At 43.5% G+C, this 18,186-nt stretch overlaps 1 protein-coding gene across 1 annotated transcript in view; it reads left to right on the top strand.

The window, feature by feature from the left end:
* Positions 1–574: 574 nt before the first annotated feature.
* Positions 575–18,186, top strand: part of ZFAND3 (zinc finger AN1-type containing 3) — a 271,476-nt gene continuing 253,864 nt past the window's right edge. The window contains exon 1 of the mRNA XM_090046593.1: positions 575–781. Coding sequence (XP_089902719.1) covers positions 711–781 — 71 coding nt within the window. The 5' untranslated portion in view covers positions 575–710. The remainder of the gene's footprint in view (positions 782–18,186) is intronic.

Raw genomic sequence — 18,186 nt, forward strand, 5'->3', positions numbered from 1 at the left:
CGGCTCCCGCCGCCAGAGCGGGGATTCCAGGTAGGGGGAGCCCTCGCTGACCTTCTCACTTCCGGGTTCCGTCTCTTTGCACATGCGCCAAATCGTCCCTTGCTTCCGAAGCCCTGTCTCTTCGGACTGTACCACTCGGTGTCTGTAGTGGAGGGGGGGAATAAAGCAAACGGCTCCTCTTTGTTCCTCTATCGGCCTCATTGCCTGTGAACCTGCTGAAGTCAAGCACTGCTGCTTGCTCAAGTCTACTGGGTTCCCTTACCCACCCCCGCTCCTGGCTCTCCACACCCCCGCTTTAGTCCGCTCCAACTCCCCCCTCCCGGCTGCAGTTGGCACGCCCCGCTCCCAGCTGATCCTGCGGCCGGGCGACACCATCCATCCCGCTGCTGGGGGGGAGGGGGAGTGGAGCTGGGAACAGCGAGGGAGGGGGCATTGTTGGGTCAGGGGGTGGCGCGCGGCCACCGCAGCTGCGTCACAGGCGCCGCGGGGGGAGGGGCGCGGCCGCCCGTTGCCCTCCCCAGTGTCACTCGGGCCTGGCCGGGCGCGGCCGCTCCACTCCCTCCGCTCCCCCCCGCCGCCACCGCCGCCGTTGGTCGCGCCCGGCTCCAGCTGACCGGCCTGGAATCCCGGCCGCAGCCCGGCCCTGCCGCGCCCCCGCCCGCCCGGCCTGCCGCCCCGGCCCCCGGCCCTCGGCCCCGCTCGCCGCCGCCATGGGAGACGCCGGCAGCGAGCGCAGCAAGGCGCCCAGCCTGCCGCCCCGTTGCCCCTGCGGCTTCTGGGGGTGAGTGCGGGGCGGGGCTCGGCCGGGGGGGGGCCGCCCCTCCTCTGTGCGGGGGGCGGGTCGTGGCCGCGGGGGACCCCTCCCGCCCTGCCCCCACCCTCCCGCCGCAGGTGCCTCCACCCTGTAGGGGGGGACCCCCCGGGGCCTGGGGGTGAGCTGGGGGGGGGTGAGGGTGAGCTGGGGGAGTACAGGGGAGGGGACTGCAGGGGAGCAGTCGACGGCTCTACTTCCCTTCCATTCTCAGGCTTCTTGGCCCAAGGGGCACCTCGCCCCAGTGCCCCCCCGGCATGGTGGAGGGCATGTGATCTGGGCCAAGTGGCAAGCAAGGTAGCCCCAAGGCCTCCCTGGGCCCGTTTCAGCCCTGCCTGCAGGCCTAACATGTGGGAGTCTCAGTGCCTTCACAGCCCCTCGTTTTCAGGGGGTGGGATGGGCTAGGAGGAGCACAGCCCTGGCCTCACTCCTTGTTGACCAAGGTGGCTGACGAAGAAGAGCGGATGTAGGTTTTTGTCTTTGTTGGCCTTCCTTCGTCTGCCGGGGCCCCATGGTTATAGTTGCAGGGGCAGCCGGTGCCTGCTGATGATAGCTGATCCTCTTTGGAAGAGAGGTGTTGTGGGACCAAGGGTGTTAAGTCCTTCCTTGGACGAATGGTGTCCAGGGAGGAAAGAACAGGTGTGCTCCTATTAGGCTCTGTTCATCTCAAGGCCATGTCTGTCAAAGATGTCTGTTCTTCTTCCTTTACCAGCTCTTGTGTGGCATATAGAGAACCAGTGCAGGGGACAGCTGAACCTCGAGTGGTGTTAATGTGGGTGGCTGGGCACGTTGGTCCCTTATTTATGGCGTCTTCAGAGATCTCACAATTTGATGGTAGTGTGAGAGCCTCTGCCTCCTGGTCCCCTGAAATTTATACCTGCCTATAGGATCTAGGTATTGCTATGTTGGGTTATTTTACAGGAGTTGAAAGGAAGAGAACAGAGGTTTGTTAGAAGTGAATTAAAGGTGTCACAGTACAACAGGCTTCATCTGATGGTTTTCATCAGAATGGCAGGATTGCTAATGCAATCCCCTGTGTGAATTATGACCCCAGTCTGAACTTTTGACAGCTGGCTCCGTCTAGTTGGGAAGATTGTAAATATACAGTAAATCACCACTTCTCATTTTTGTTTTTGCAAGCTTGTCTATCCCTGCCTCCTGCTTTTTCTAATATGATGGAAAAAATGTGACTGTCTTATTTTTGTGAAAAGAGGGGGTGTTTTGTACTCGGAATTTCACTTTAACAGTGATAGGAGACTGTGTAGAATATGGCCTTTCTTTAAGGATGCTGCCTATGAGTTCTTGGTTGAGACACGTGTATTGCATGAACAGTTGATTGGCATTTACTTGTTTCTTTCCTTTTTATTTGGTATAATCCCAGCAGTGGTTCCTCCAGTTTAGGTCTGTAGTGGAGCGTTTTGGCTCTACCTTCACAGGGTTTCATTTCTAGCACTGTGTACCTCGCATCTTTGAAGAACACAAGTAGACCTCACTAAAAAAAATTGAAAAGATTCTGTTTAGTGAGGAAAGAAATCTTTCTTCAGTGAGTTACCAGCAGCTGAAAAGGTTAAGCTCACCCTAAGGTGGTTGGATTGGGAACATGTAGTTCTGAGTTTTGAAGACATAGATATGTCTGGCTTGTCCTTGTTTACATAGGCCTTATCTGTGTGGAAAGGAGTTTGCTAGTATAGCTAGTTTTTCTCTTAATGGGGATGCAGCTTTGTGAGAGCAATAGTGCTTTTGCCAAGATAGCTTCATTCCCTGAACATAAATAAGTTATATTGGTGAATGGATTCTCATTACATCTATTGCAGGATTTTTGATGGCATAGTTATGTTGTTTCAGTTGTGCATTTTTTTTCCCCATAGAACTAACTGAGATTGATAAGCCAGCAACACTTTTAAGTGCCTTATTGCTAATTTCATACCCACTGTCAGGTCAAGTAAATTGTCAGGGTAGGCCAGATTGTCCTACATAGCTAATGTTTCTCTCTTGAAGTTCATCCAAAGCAGCCAAAAACTTTAGTCTTGTAATTGCGCCAAGGTATAATGAGTTTTCAAGCAGAAGCTCTGAATGCTTTTTAATTACACAAAAGGAAGTGAACTTGAGCAGAGATGCTTTACTGTTTTCACAGATCAGGTTGAACTGTCATTTTTAATTATGTCACCGACTGACAGTTACACAAATCATGATGCTACTCTTAAACCAGGCTTGCTTGTTTTTTTTCTAGTATTTTAGGCTTCTGTCACATGCACAAACTTGTAAATCTGGGACTTTAACAATGTATTGTCTTCCTCTGGAAGGCTTAATAAGATGTCTTGAAGAGTTTGCTTAGACTTATCGTGTTTTTTCTACTTTCCCCAAACCAGGCTTGCCTGTGTGCTGGGAGCAGCTCATTGTTCAAGTTCCTAAAAATGCTTGAGATGGAGAAAGATTTGATCAGTCATCCTTTGGCTTTTATATATCTGCATTGTTCTCTCATCAGCCTGTTTCTCCTGAAAAGGCTCTCTCTCTCTCTATCCTCCTCTCCAATAGCAAAGAACTATAAAAGAAGCTGTGTTCCAAACAGTGCCCCTTCAAACTTCATTTCTGCATAGGCAGCCAGGAAATGGGGCATTCTGCACACTTTTCTTTTAGACCGACTCTTCAAGGTTTCCTATTTCCCCACTAGCCCAACAGTCGAGATTTGTTCCATGGCTGCTCTTGAGTCTGAACTGCATTTTTGGTATAGCAATATACTATATTGTTCTGATTATAAATTGACCCTGCATAGAAGTCAACCCTGTATATTCAGGTTTAGTTTAGGAAAAATGGATTTTTTTCCTGAATACAAATCCATGATTACAGACAAGGCCTTGAATTGCTCTCACAGGAGAATCAAATAGCCAAGTGGACCCAGACAGTTAAAAGTACTAGCAGAAAAACTGCACTGAAAAAAAAACTTGATATTTTTATTGCATGAACAAAAATACTAAGTCAAAATTGTAGAGGTCCAGATTATATGTAATTCTGTGTGTAAATTGTGTGATACAACCTGGGGGATTTGGAAGGAAAACAAAAAGGTAACTTGTTATCAGAACAATACAGTTATGTGTATCAAGCCAATGGGTCAATCTGGATTTCAGGAAGTTGGCCTTGGCTAAATATGAAGGCTGTGATTATTTCCACATGGCGATACACAGAAGTCCTGTGTAATGCTTAACACTGGTATTTGGTACAGGTGAATATTCTCTACAGTAATCTGAACATTTGGCATATTAAGGAAAATGCAAAAAAAGAGCATTTAAAAATAAAAAGGTTGTTAGTATCAGCAACTAAAATGTGTTTATTAGGGGCAACCAACACGGGTTCATTAGCGGCAGGTCCTGTCAGACCAGCCTGGTGGCCTTCTACGACCAGGTCACCAAATCCTTAGATGCAAGGATCTAGCAGTGGACATAGTCTTTCTGGACTTTTGGAAGCCCTTCGACACGGTCTCTCACCCCATTCTCATTAAGAAACTGGGGGACTGTGGTGTCAACTCCTAAACAGTCAGATGGGTTGCTAATTGGCTGGAGGGCTGCACCCAGAGAGTGGTGGTGGATGAGTCGTTTTTGACCCAGAGGTATGTGGGCAGTGGGGTCCTCCAGGGCTTGGTCCTTGGGCCCGCACTGTTCAACATCTTCATCAGTGACTTGGATGAGGGGGTAAAAAGCACCCTGTTCAAATTTGCTGTTCAAATCTAAGATGTGGGGGGATATGGGCACGCTAGAAGGAAGGAATAGGCTGCAATCGGACCTAGACAGGTTACAGGGGTGGGCGGACAAAAATAGGATGGGATTCAACCCTGACAAGTGCAAGGTGATGCACCTGGGGGGGAAGAACCAGCAGTATACCTACAGGCTGGGAAACTCCCTTGTCGGCAGTGCAGAGGCAGCAAAGGATCTTGGAGTCATCACTGATGCCAAGATGAATATGGGCAGGCAGTGTGGGAATGCAGTCAGGAAGGTCAACTGCACCTTGTCATGAATCCACAGATGTATCTCAGGCAGGTCCAGGGAGGTGATACTCCCCCTCTGTGAGGCACTGGTTAGGCTGCAGCTGGAGTACTGTGTCCAGTTCTGGGCGCCGCACTTCAAGAGGGATGTGGACAACATGGAGAGGGTCCAGAGGAGGGCCACTTGCATGGTCAGGGGGCAGCAGGGCAGGCCCTACAAGGACAGGCTACAGGACCTGAACCTGTTCAGCCTCCAGAAGAGAAGGGTGAGGGGGGATCTAGTGGCCTGTTACAAACTAGTCAGAGGGAACCAGCAGGCACTGGGGGAGTCCCTGTTCCCCTGAGCACTACCAGGAGTGACTAGAAATAACGGTCACAAGCTGGCAGAGGGTAGATTCAGACTAGACCTCAGGAGGTGCTACTTCACTGTCAGGGCGGCTAGGATCTGGAACCACCTTCCAAGCGAAGTGGTGCTGGCTCCTACCCTGGGGGTCTTTAAGAGAAGGCTGGACAATCACCTTGCTGGGGTCATATGACCCCAGTACTCTTTCCTGCCATGGCAGAGGGTCGAACTTGATGATCTGCTTAGGTCCCTTCCGACCCTACTAACTATGAAACTATAAAACAAATTAATTCCATTCCTGAAATGGTGGCAGCCAGCAGGAAGTTGATTGAAAATACAGTATGATTAGTTTTCATCCCATCTTATTTCTGGCAAATATAAAGGTATTGTAGTTGGCTAAAGCTGATGGTGATACTGTTTTGAGAACAAACTAGCAGGAGTTCTGTAGGATGTTACCACTAATCCTGCATTTCCCTGATGCCGTATGCATCATATATGCGATAAGACACTCCACCCCAAGCATACTTATGTCCCAGGAGAAGCTAAAGTTTACTTATGTGCTAGTATCTCCCAGTTGTTACTATATCACTGTACTGCTGCTGTGTTAAGCTGGCTGTCTTGATGATTGTTTAATACAATGATTCATCAGTTGATCAAAATAATAATTTGAGTAGTATGACTAATTTTTGACTGTTATAGCACTGAAGTTTTACAGTTAATATTTTCTTTCCTACAAATACCTTTCTTTTTAACAAGATTCTGTCCAGTGTTTAACTTTGTTTGGGATTGAAGCAATTCCTTTTTTTTTTTCCTTAAAGGGCATTTAGTGTACCTCTTTTTAAAAAATCGGCTCCTAATCTCATCCTTGAAGTCCATGTAGATCCCCATTTTTACTTAACTAAAGGTCTTTGATAAGCTTCATTTTATTTTAACCGGTGCCAAAATTACTACATTGATACTGGGGCCCATTTTTTTTTCAAAATCTGAATAGTAGTGAGTGTTCCAGGTCAGGAGTGAGGTGCGCTGGTATAATTGTGGATATGTGGTGCTGGTGTGGGTCAGGATGCAGGGGTATTGACAGGGTTGTGGAAAGTGTAGATCTAGTGCTAACCAAGAAATGTTAGTTCCCACTGAAGAAGTGGTTTAAGTTAAACCAGTAGTAAAATATGAAAGATTAAAATCAGTGACTTTAAGCACTGCATCTTTTTACTGTAGAAAAAGTAAAGCTGAATTTTCTATTTCAAGTAAATAAAACAAAAGCTCTTTCTTCCCCTCTTGTAGAAAAGGCGTCTGTCTGTCTGTCTGTCTGTCTGTCTGTCTGTCTGTCTGTCTGTCTGTCTGTCTGTCTGTCTGTCTGTCTGTCTGTCTGTCTGTCTGTCTGTCTGTCTGTCTGTCTGTCTGTCTGTCTGTCTGTCTAACTTATTTATTACAATTTTTGTAGGCAGTCTGTCAGGGGGCATTTACAAGGTTTAATTTGGCTTGTCTTACTGATTACAGTTTGATCCTTTTTTGTGTTGAAGCTAAAAATACCTGAATGTCATATTTCTAGTTTACTGGACATGATTCTGTTAATAGTGAGTTCAGCTTCTTCACTCAAGAATTTCACAGCAATTGTGAGGTAGGTGTAGTACTACTAAGACATATAATGTAACTGTATTAGAAGCAGGAAGCCTGTAAGAATGGATTGATCTATAGGTCTACCAGGAAATAAAAGAAGAATGAAAAAGATATTTTAGAGAACTAAAATGTTCTGGTTTAGTTTTCAGTATAAATGACATTGAAAATGATCATAGACATTGGAAGACTTCCATGTAAGAAGAAAGTGGGGGGAAAACATTTTTGTGCCTAATACATAATTAATCTATGAAACAAATTGTTCTGAGATAACTAGGTTTGCAATGACACTTTCAGAAGTTTTGGCTGAAGCTGAACAAATGAAGCAGAAATTGCTGGCCAGCCATATAGAGACAGGTTTTGTTGTGTTGAATTAGCTTTATTTACAATAGCCTATTCCTCACATACATAATAGATAAGTGTCCTTACGTTGAGTAGTTCAAAATTGAAAAAAAAAGAATAATAAGCTGGAGTAAGAAAACTAGTTTTTCTAATTCAAGGAATGAATAATAACAATTGACATATAAAGATATCTTGCTTAAGCAAAAAGTAGTGGGCCTGATGAATTAGTAAGATCTTTTTCCAAGAGGGAAGGATTTCACTCACACTTGCACACTGCCCATCAAGAATGATGGGGGCAGGGAGCTTGCTAACCCTAACCCTACCCTTGCATCACTGCCACCTCCCAGGAGCAGGTGCGGGGGAAGTCTGCCCTGCTGTCTGCTCTGCCCGCCTCCACCAGCACTCCTGTGATGCTGCCACCTCCAAGGAGCAGGGCCGGGGGGTGGGCAAGGTCAGAGGCACTGGCCTCTTTCCCTTCCCCCCCACCACTCCATCTCCGCCATCATGGCAGCCCACTGCCCAGTCCATAATGCTCTTGGAGCACTCTGTTTCAGTAACCAGAGCGCTCCAAGAGCATTACAAACAGATAGACTACGCCCTTTTAAAATTATTTTTTAATTGGTCCAATCACACAGCTTCGATAGAGTTAGACAAGCTTGCAAATGCAAGACAGATCTTTTTAGCTCTCTCTAAGGTAGGGTTTAAAAAATCAGATACCAAAACAGTGAGTTTTTCCAGGGTTTAAACTTACATTTAGCTAAATATCTTGTTTTAATGCAAACTGATGCAGTGTTAACTATAGACGGGTGGTTGCAGTGCCTTTGCTGCTGTCCAAAACTTTCTCAGAAGCAGCAGATTGAAATTGTCTGTATATATGTTTGGCCGTTTCATAGTTGCTACTTAAAATCTTTTCCAAAAGTGGAGTGGTCAAGAGTGAGGTAGGTTTAACTTTGCTGCTTGGGGAAATCGATGGGCACAAAAGTTGCTGTGCCCAGGTCACCTACAGTCTTTATTATTAGCTCCTGAAAAGTAAGTAGTTGAGTGGTAATTTTTCCCTCATTCTGACAGACTGTAAGTATTATGATTTGACTAATACCAGCAATCATTCAACGGTCAGTATTACAAAATGTGCCTTTAGTTTTATGCTGGTTAATAAAATTGACTGTACTACTGTATATTTAGTCATGAAACAACTTGACTCTAGTTGCATTCTGTAGATGTCATCCTCTGCATATTGGCTCAGCTTATTGAACTGGCAGCTTTTCACTTTATTTTATATTTATTCTAATGGCTGATAGTGAATGTGGTCCATGAGACTAAGGGCTGTAAATGCCCGCTTCAGGTTTATGCAAGTATCAAATAATTTTTCAGTTGCAAATATTGCTGCCATGACATATACAGACAAGTATTTATATAAGATGTTCTGCTGAACGAAGGGCTCATAGGTTTGAGATGCTAAAGCCTTGAAGTAATGAAAAGTAGACTTAATTTTAATCTCTGTTCTTAATCATAGTTCTTTTGGGTGAGGGAAGGAATGCGTCCATGGAAGAGCTCTCATTTTCTGATGTTGATGAGAAATTGTGCTCGACTTTAAATACTTTTGGTGTTTGACTTAAAAGTAGGTTTTGGGTTTGACTTGCGTATTTTGACTGATGTGCCATAAAAATTGCAATGAGTAACTTGGATGAAATTAGAATACTTATGCTTACAAATCTCTTCTACAGGTTTCTTCTGGTAGCTTCTGGATACCATAGCAAAACAGTTTATTTGCTCTGTTTGTCTTCTGCGTCTACAGCTTCACTGTGACTGTCCCATGTCCCATCAAATATGCAACAGGCTTCCTCTCAGTTGTTTAATTCCCTAACCTAGGTACATTGGCCCAAGTATGTAGATATGTTAAGAGACACTGGTCAGTGAAAACAAGTCTTCAGCACTGATAATGATGAAACTGGGATCGGGGGAAAGTAGGGATGGAAGCAATCTCACAAGATCATCTAGTCCAGCCCCCTGCTCAAGGCAGGATCATCAAATCTGTCCAACCTGCTCTTGAAAATTTCCAAGGATGGAGATTCTACAGCTTCTCTATGTAGCCTATCCCAAAACTTGACCACCCTCATGGAAACTAGAAGAACTTTCTAACCTAAATGTCCTCTGCTGCAGCTTGAGGCCATTGTGCCTAGATTTATCGCCTATGAACACAGAGAAAAGCCCATCTCCATCCCCTCTGCAATTGTCCTTCAGATATTTAAAGACTCTTTTCAACTTCCCTCCGTCTTCTCTTCTCCAGGCTAAATAAACCTAGTTCTTTCAGCCTTTCCTCATAGGTTTTGCCTCCCAGGCACCCAGTCATTCCACTTTCCACTGGATTCTTTCCAATCTGTCTACATTCTTCTTGAAGTATGGGTCCCAAAACTGAACACGGTACTCTAGGTGAGGCCTCCTCAGTGCTCAGTAGATTGGAAGAATCTTTCCCTTTGAATTGTAAGCAACACTAATTGATACAACCCAGTATGTTGGTGGCTTTTTTCAAATGAGGGCACACTGTTGGCTCATACTCACCTTATGGTCGGTCCACTGTAACCCCCCAGGTCCTTCTCTGTAGTACTGTAGTCTAGCCAATCATCCCAGCCTGTATTTGTGCATACATTTATTCTGCCCCAACTGCAAGACTTTGCACTTGTCCTTGTTGAATCTCATCTGATTGGAAAAAGTGCTCTGCAAGCAATCTCCACAGGTCATTCTGGATCCTAAGCCTGCCCTCCGGGGTGTCTGCAACCCCATCTAACTTGGTATCATCTGCAGATTTGCCAAGCATGCACTTAATCCCATCTTCAAAATCATTAATGAAGATATGAATCGATAACAGTCCCAGGACAGACCCCTGGGGGGAACCCCACTTGATCCTGTCTCCCAACTAGACATTGAGCCATTGATAACTCCTCCTTGGGCATGATGACCCAACCAGTATGTATGTACATTACAGTGCTTTCATTTAGTCTGTCTTTCCTTAGCTTGTTAATGAGAATGTCATAAAAGATGGTGTCAAAAGTCAAAATATTATATTTGCTGCTCTCTTTTTCCCCCTACCCCCTCCCATCCACAGAGCCTGTCACCTTATCAGGGAAGGAAATTGGGTTGGTCAGGCATAACTTGCTCTTGGTGAGTCTGTTTTGGGTGTTCCTGATCACCTTGTTCTCCTCAAGGTGCTTCACAATAGATTCTTTAAGGACCTGCTCCATGATCTTTCTAGGTATGGAGATCAGACTGACTGGTCTGTAATTCCCTGGATCTTCCTTTTTCCCTTTTTTTTTTTTTTTTTTTAAGATGGGATCTATATTTGCCATATTTCAATCATGCAGGAGTTCACAAAACCTCTGAGTTCTCAAAGAGGATAGCCAGTGGCTCTGAATTTGGCTGAGGCAATTCCTTCAGTACCCTGAGGTGCATCCCATCTGGCCTGCTGGCTTGAAAGCATCTGGCTTAGGGGTGGGCAAAATACAGCCTATGGGCCAGATCTTGTTCACCAAGGGATTTTCTCTGGCCGATGGCGAGTTCCTTGACCCCACCCAGCATGCGGGGGGGGGGGCAGCTTGGGCCATGGCGTATGTGGTTGATCCCACCACCCCTATATGTGCAGAAGGGTGTGGGTGCAGTGTGACAGCTGGACTCTGCTTCCCAACAGCCTTCATGGTAGTGGCTCACTCTGCTTGGTTGCTGCTTGCTAGCGTCCCTGCTGCTCGGGCACCCTGGCGCATCTGTTCCACATCCACTGCCAGGGGTGCCAGATGGAGTGAGTGGGTGGGCAAATGGTGTATCCATGGAGACTGTCCCAAGACCCCTGTAGGCAGGGCACATTCAGCTGTGCTATGGGGCTACTTATGGGCAGGGTGTGGTGTCCAGGAACAAGATAGCCAGGGCTGGGATTGCAGGGTGGTGACAGTGCAGGGCCGAGGCATAGGGCAGAGTTGCAATCCACTCCCTCGTATGTCCCTGCCTGACAGGGAAGTGGCACTTGTCACAGAGATGTGTGGGGAGCAGATTGCAGCTCTGTCCTGGGCCCCAGCCCCGCTTTGTCGTTGTTCTGCGATTCTAGCCCCAGCCCCGCTTGCCCATCCTGCTTTTGGATGCTGCTGTCTGTTTGCCTGTAGCACTGTCCCATCCACCTGGCTGTGCTCACCCTGCCTCAGATTGGTCTGCACGGAAACCTTGCCCACCACCTCTGGTAGTAGGTATAGGGCAGACAGGCCTGGGGCCATATAGATGGGATCAGTTTGCCAGCCCTCTTCCCCCATGCACACTTTCCCGGGCTGTGTCAGCACCCCCGCCACCTGCAACAGTTCACCAAAACTCCTTAAGTGGCCCTCCTGCCCAAATAATTTCCTATCCCCCCTCCCAATCTAGCTTGTCTAAGTAATCCCCTAATCTATTTTGCCATTAGTAATTGCTATTGCTTCCCCTTAGTAAGTTTTTATCTAGGTTCCCTAACTCTTTACTTGCCTCTGGGCTTTTGTTTCCATCCCCTGTTGAACCTAGTTTAAAGCCTCCTTCGCTAGGTTAGGAAGCTTATATGTGAAGATGCTCTTCAACCTCTTTGTCAGGTAGCCCCCATCTCTTCCCAGCAGTCCATCTTCTTGGAACACCACCCGATCATTGAAGAAGCCAGAGTTCTGCTAGTGATACCATCTATGCAGCCATGTATTGATCTCCAGGATGTCTCCCTGTAACCTGGGCCTTTACCCTTGACTGGAAGGATTTATGAGAGCACCACCTGGGCCTCCATCCCCTTCACTCTTGCACCAAAGTTGTGTAGTCAGTTTTGGTCTGCTCAGGGTCACACCTGGCAATATTATTTGTGCTTACATGAGTGGGCAGTATGAGGTGGTAGTCACAAGCTGGCAATGCCTCAGATTCAGGCTTCTGGTAGGCAGCCGACTTCCCAAACCAACAGGTCAGTCTGGCAGGTGGATTCCTTAAAGATCCTTATTTGGGCCTCGTAGAGAATCCTTGTATTTAGTTAATTTGTGGAAAGGTGACCTAGCCAGACTTTTTTCCTTTTAAATAAAACTAAGCCACTCCAACTTGCCATACTCCGGCGCCATGTTGAGATTATAGTCTTTCTCCTGTCCATTCAGAACGGGTGGGGCTTACTGGAAAACAGCCCTGCTATGGTTCCTAGAAGAGAAAAATAGAACATAGTAGTGGATGAGTTTCTTCTGTAAACACTAAACATGATGAGTCCTGGATCTGATTATTTGTTGTTATGTTTTTTACTTTATAGAAAGAAAAAAAAGGTCCTTGCAGGGACCTAACAGGAATATGTGGGAATATACAGGAAGAGGCAGCACAGGTGACAAACACTAAACACTTCTGAAAAATGCTTTTCACTCTGAAAATGAAGACTCAGTGTGTGTTACTGGCATTTATGGCTTTAGGTTAAGCTTTCTGACACGCAAGAACTGATACAGATATTCAGTAGAAGTGGGGTTTATAGGAAAACAACCAGCTGCTAGCTTTTTAATGTGATACAATTAACTTAAGCACCATGCAGTAGATTTCACATGCATTATAGTTGGTGGCAATCTCGGGTGCAAAAGGAGTGTTGGAATGTTCCCATGTATTTAAACAAGTTTTTGCCTGTATTGCATATAATGCCTTAAACGAAGAGATCTTAGACTTGCATGGCATGGGCCACTTTTACTGGAGAGCTGACCCAAACAGCCTTTCCCTGCCCTTCACGCTGCTTCCTCTTGTCATTGGTAATTTAGTAGTTATCTGGCTATTACAGTGCTTGCCTACTTGGAAAAATATCATTTGAAATGTATTTAACGCACTTTTACTTTTAGCAAACCCTTTAGATGTATAGAGGTTTGGGATCCACTGGCTTTGGTTATTAAATAGTGAAGTAACTGCTTATAATTCTGCCTAATCTGTCACCTTTTGCATCCTTTCCTCTTGAACAGTGAAAATCAGTGAAGGCAAGGAAAGTTTGGTGTTCAGTGTTTGGACTGTAAATACATCAGGAGAATTTAAAAGTGACCTTTCATTGGCATCGGATAATTTTGAAAATGATTGTGTTTTCTCTGTGTGTGTGTTGGTTTTTGTTTTTTTTTTAAAGCTTCTTTGGGATACTTTAGTAAGTAGATGGGAGATACAGACCTGTCCAATAGGGGCTCTTTGTAGCTTTCTCTGAAGCAGTTTTAAGAGTAGCCAGAAAACTGGTGAAAAGAGAAGTGTGTGGCCTAACAAGTCCTATAGAAAGCTGGTAGTCAGAACTCTGCCATTCTGTTCCCAGCTCTTCAGTTGATTTAGGCTACTTGTGCAAAGTTACAGACTAACTTTTGTGCTTCTCTTTTAAACGTACCCATTTAAAAACCTCTACTTTCCTAACGTTTGTAAAGTGTGTTGAGATCATTGAATGAAAACTGCTACAAAACTATAAAATATCTTTTACAAAAATTAAAGGCAATAATGTAACAGGAAGAGTACAGAGAAGTGAAGGAGAGCTCTTAATCATGGAGCTGGAAACACAGAATCTAAAATTCTATTTCATTGGCTTAATCGCTAAAACAAGATGAGTTTTCACAATATGAGCATCTTAACTTTGGTCTTGTCATCACAACAGCAGTGTTTTGATCTCTAATTATAGTTGCTAAAGATGTCTTAGAGGAAGTTGCATTTGTATTTTTAAGGTATGTAAAGTGGTGTCACTTAGTGAGGAATCCCATAGCATTTGAAATTGTATTGTTATTCTAGCTGTTGATTAGATGCTATTTTGGTTCATGTCATCAATATGCCGTCTGGCTTGTTGGGGAATCAATTGTATGTCTTTGAAACTTTGTCTCTTTAACAAAAATCAATTGCAGGTCGATGAAATGCATTTTTAGCTGCAGAAGGGAGTTAAATCTTAGGTTCAGTATTGCTAATAACAGCTTTCAGAAGCAAGCGTTGATTTTAGTATTAGACGCAGTAATGCCTTTTATTTTTAAAATGTGCCACTGTTACTTTTTAGTGTATATAGTTCTTCTTTCATTCTTTAAAAACTAACAATGACAAAATTAGCCTTTTGACTTTTTCTTTTAACCTAGAAAAAATAATTTCAGACTTGATCAGTTTCTGTGTGCTGCACCCAATTTTCACAGCTGGAGTATGAAGTAGCTTATAGAAATGAATTCCCTTGGTACAAGAATTACAAGTGTACAATAATAGTTTGTAGAGTTAGGTAATGTTAACAGTTTTGGCATTTGTTAGTGGCTTTAAATTTAGAGCAGATATAATATTTTAACAATGGCCAGTACCAAACAATCCATTTTTAATTTTATTTGATGTTTTACTATAGCATTTATTAGGTTTTATAGCCAGTGGTTTCCTTTTTAGAGCTGGCCTTGAGTCCATACTACTCTGAAAGTGACAAGCTTTTCATCCCTATTATTTCTGAAATAAGATTGCTGCAGTTATTAGTCTTGAGGATCCTGTGTCAAATCTTTGATATCCATTTTATAGGGGAAAGAATGTTGTAGTAAATTGTGGTGCTTTTGAAACCCAGTCAACCTCCACTTCTGAAAGCTGAAAATATGGTCTTTGCTGGGGGTCCTTGAGGTCTTGCATCATTTTTCAGAAATGTGGATGGATAGATTGCCATGGTATAATTAAGCAGGGTTTAGGATTACCCAGAAATATGCCAGTAGCTTCCTTGGATACTAACTTGTTTTTAAAGGTTCAAAACAGAAGCAGTTAACAATCACATCTGAACATTCTCAAGTATTTTTGGATATTGAGGCTCTTTATTTAGTACTTGAAAACAAAGTATTTGAAATTAAATTTAGAAATAGTAATTCACTCAGTCTGCATACTAGAAAGAGTCTATTTGCTGCAAAATAGGTTTCCTAGTCTCATAACTGCCTGCAGCAGTCAAATGGAATATTTATAGCACTTGTAAATTTTCTTAGGATTTTTTAATTATTTTATTTCTCCTCTGCTTATTTAGTTGGATTATAGATATTGGAAGTATAATGTTTTAGCTCTTGTTATCCAATTCTCTTTTGTTGGTATCTTCTGTGAGTAGAGTAGCTGCTTCTCTTTTGGATGCTGGATCCATCTCTGCTTTCATTATTTCTTCCTGTATGCCACATCCTCAAATATATACTAGATTTTATTTAAAAAAAAAAAAAGAGTTGGACACTACTATTATTGTTCACTTCTCTACTTAACCAAGAGATTCATGGCTCTAGAACAGGGGTGGGCAGACTGTGGCCCAGGGGCCAGATGTGGCCTGCCAGGCCATTCTATCTGGCCCTTGGGGCCTCTAAAAAAATTTAGAAAATTAATATTAATCTGCCCTGGGCTGCCTGTTGTGCAGCCCCCAATGGCTTGCCAAAACTTGGTAAGCAGCCCTCTGCCCAAAATAATTGCCCACCCCTGCTCTAGACTAGTTAAAATACAGTGATAGAACATATGGATCATCAAAGAATTCCCTTTGGGATGAAGCATAATCAGCTGTAGTCTGAAGTTCTTGTTTCCACCTGATGCTGGTCTCTGGCACTGATTGAATGCAACAAACATTAATTTCTGTGGATCAGACTAAATTCTTTGCTCTTCGTTGTCAAAATATCACATACTATTGAAAAGCTGGAGCAGTAAGAGATCTAATTACATCAGCTCAAATCTCCCATGATCCTGCTCTCTCTTTTTGTAATATCTTCTACTTTGACTGAAACATCTGAAAAGTCCATGGAAACTTACAGGTGCTAGAAGGAGGGTAAGTTAGTGGTTAGAACAGAAACCTGGGTATGTTTCCAACTCTACCACTGTTTTACTGTGCAAGTTATTTAATCTCGGCCTCATTTTTCCCCATCTGTAAAATGAAGACTTGTGCCTGCCTGTTGTATAACAAGGCTTCATTCTTTGACAATACAGTGTTTTGAGGTCTTTGGATGGAAGGTAAAGTTGTGAAGAGGTAAGCTCTTTCATTTGGGGAATCTGAATATCTCTGAAATCGGAACTGCCTGTGGTACAGCATTGATCTACCGACATGTCCTGGATTTCTGTTCCTGTAAGAGTGCTTGTGTGGAAGGAAGCATGCACTGTTGAGGAAGTCTTTCTCAGTCGTAACAGTTGCTGTGCAATTAGAAGTGTAAGAACTGCCCACATTGACACATCTGCAGGTCTCAAGAGGTTTTTTAGCACTCCCATGATGAATTTAGGATACCATTATTATCCATTATCTAGTGCTGCAGTATCTCCTTTTACTATTACTGTTCTCATGTGAGTAATTCAGGAAAAAACAGAGAATCTACCAAGTGAATAATGAGCGCTTCCTCATCTGCTCAAATGACTTGCAAGGGCAGATTCAAATAGTAAAGGAAGAAACAAAGCAGCATGCCATTTTATAGTAAACCACTCCGTGCTTTCTCTGAGAGAGATTTTTCAGGACATGGCAGTAGATCAGTCTTGTACCGCAGCCAGTTCAGATTTTAGTGAGCTCCACTTATTTGTCCTGACTATAACTCTAGGATTATGAGTTAGAAGTTCAGTTGCCTGAGTTCTTCTACATCTTCTACAACTGCCTCTGAAACCTCAGCTGATTGAGTGGTCTTATCTGCTTTACTTCTATGGAATCTTTCTTCTGTTTTAGGGTATCTACATTTCAGGCAGAGCTACCTCTCTAATCTATGGTTGCATTTCATAATTGAAAGACATTGTTATGGAAAGGAAGTGTAACCACCATTTCAAAAATAAGTCTTCTGAATGGTAGTGGGGGGTAGAGATGAATAATTCTTAGTGTTCATACTACCACTTAGGCTGAATCTACACAATGGGGCACAGGAGCAATGTGTTGTGGATTGTGGTTTGTGTGTGCCTGCTCATGTATGCTGGCAGCTCAGTAATGGGGAGCTGATCCTGCCAATGCAGAACTTTCTTTTCAGTGGCCTATGATTTCTCTGTATTTTCTTTTATGAACTGAAAATTATCCTGGCTAATATAAATTAAAAAAATGTTTTGGAACAAAATTATGTAAATACAGAAAATACTTACCATTCTAGAAATATGTTCAGTCTTTTGTATTCTGCCAAATTGAACAGTCTCTTATTTAAAAAAAAATCTCTGTCTGTGGCTTTCAGTCCTACACGTACCCTTAGTTACTTCCAGATTTGCAGACTGAGAGGTTTTCAAAAGTGAACATTCATTTTGGGAACCCACTTTTAGCACATTCAAAATCGGGCCCATAGTGTTAACTGCTTACAGCTCTCGGGAACCTCAGCTAGAACTATGAAAATTCACACTTTTGAAAATTCAATCCAGTTGTCTTAAGATAAGCGGTCAAAATCCATGTTCATTCTTAAAATTTTACCCTTTTAGTCAAGCTTGCATTCTACATATGTATTTCTGTAGAAGTGTGAGACCTAAAAATGAATCAGTTGGGCTTTTCCCAATAGGTCAGTCATGATCCAGCTGTTCTTAAACTTCATCAGCAGTCCTTGTCTGTCATTTTTCTGAACGTGCTGTCGTTGCTTACCTTCAGCTCAAATCTTGCTTGCTATTAGACTTTGCAGCCTTGAGAGTGCAGTATTTGAAATAAATTCAGAGGTGTTTGAAGATGGCATAAACAGGCTTGACTGGCTTTTCAGAGTCCTTTGAAAAATAGAGGAAAAGAGTGATGATGAGGTCTTGCTTCCATCTCCATGTCTTACATGAGTATCTGTTTCAAATTTGTACTGCTCTTTTGCATGCCTACCCAGCATGTTTGTAACCTAGTAATTCAGGTGACAAGATGGATGTTAGTTCTATACCTGTATGGACCTGGAAAAAGCAAGGGTGCTGTTCATTTTGTCTCTGGACAGCACTTTGACTTTGGCATGAATTGCTTTTCTGGTGCTGCAGTGATTATTTTTTTCCTTCCTCTTAAAGCGGAAGGTCTGTTAATGATGCAGAGACTTTAAACACATGTTAGTTAATGAAGACCTTGGGTTTTATTCGAGGTCATTCTTAACTTGAAACTAATAAAAATGTTTCTGTGACTTCTAAAATTCCATTAGAAATTATCTGTGTGCAACTGTGCTACCATAGAAGAACCTGAAAGGGAAACTCTCAAGTTCCTTTTCA

This window comes from Crocodylus siamensis, chromosome 1, assembly GCF_052110815.1.
Source record: "Crocodylus siamensis isolate JL-2025a chromosome 1, ASM5211081v1, whole genome shotgun sequence".
Taxonomy (NCBI): Eukaryota; Metazoa; Chordata; order Crocodylia; family Crocodylidae; genus Crocodylus; species Crocodylus siamensis.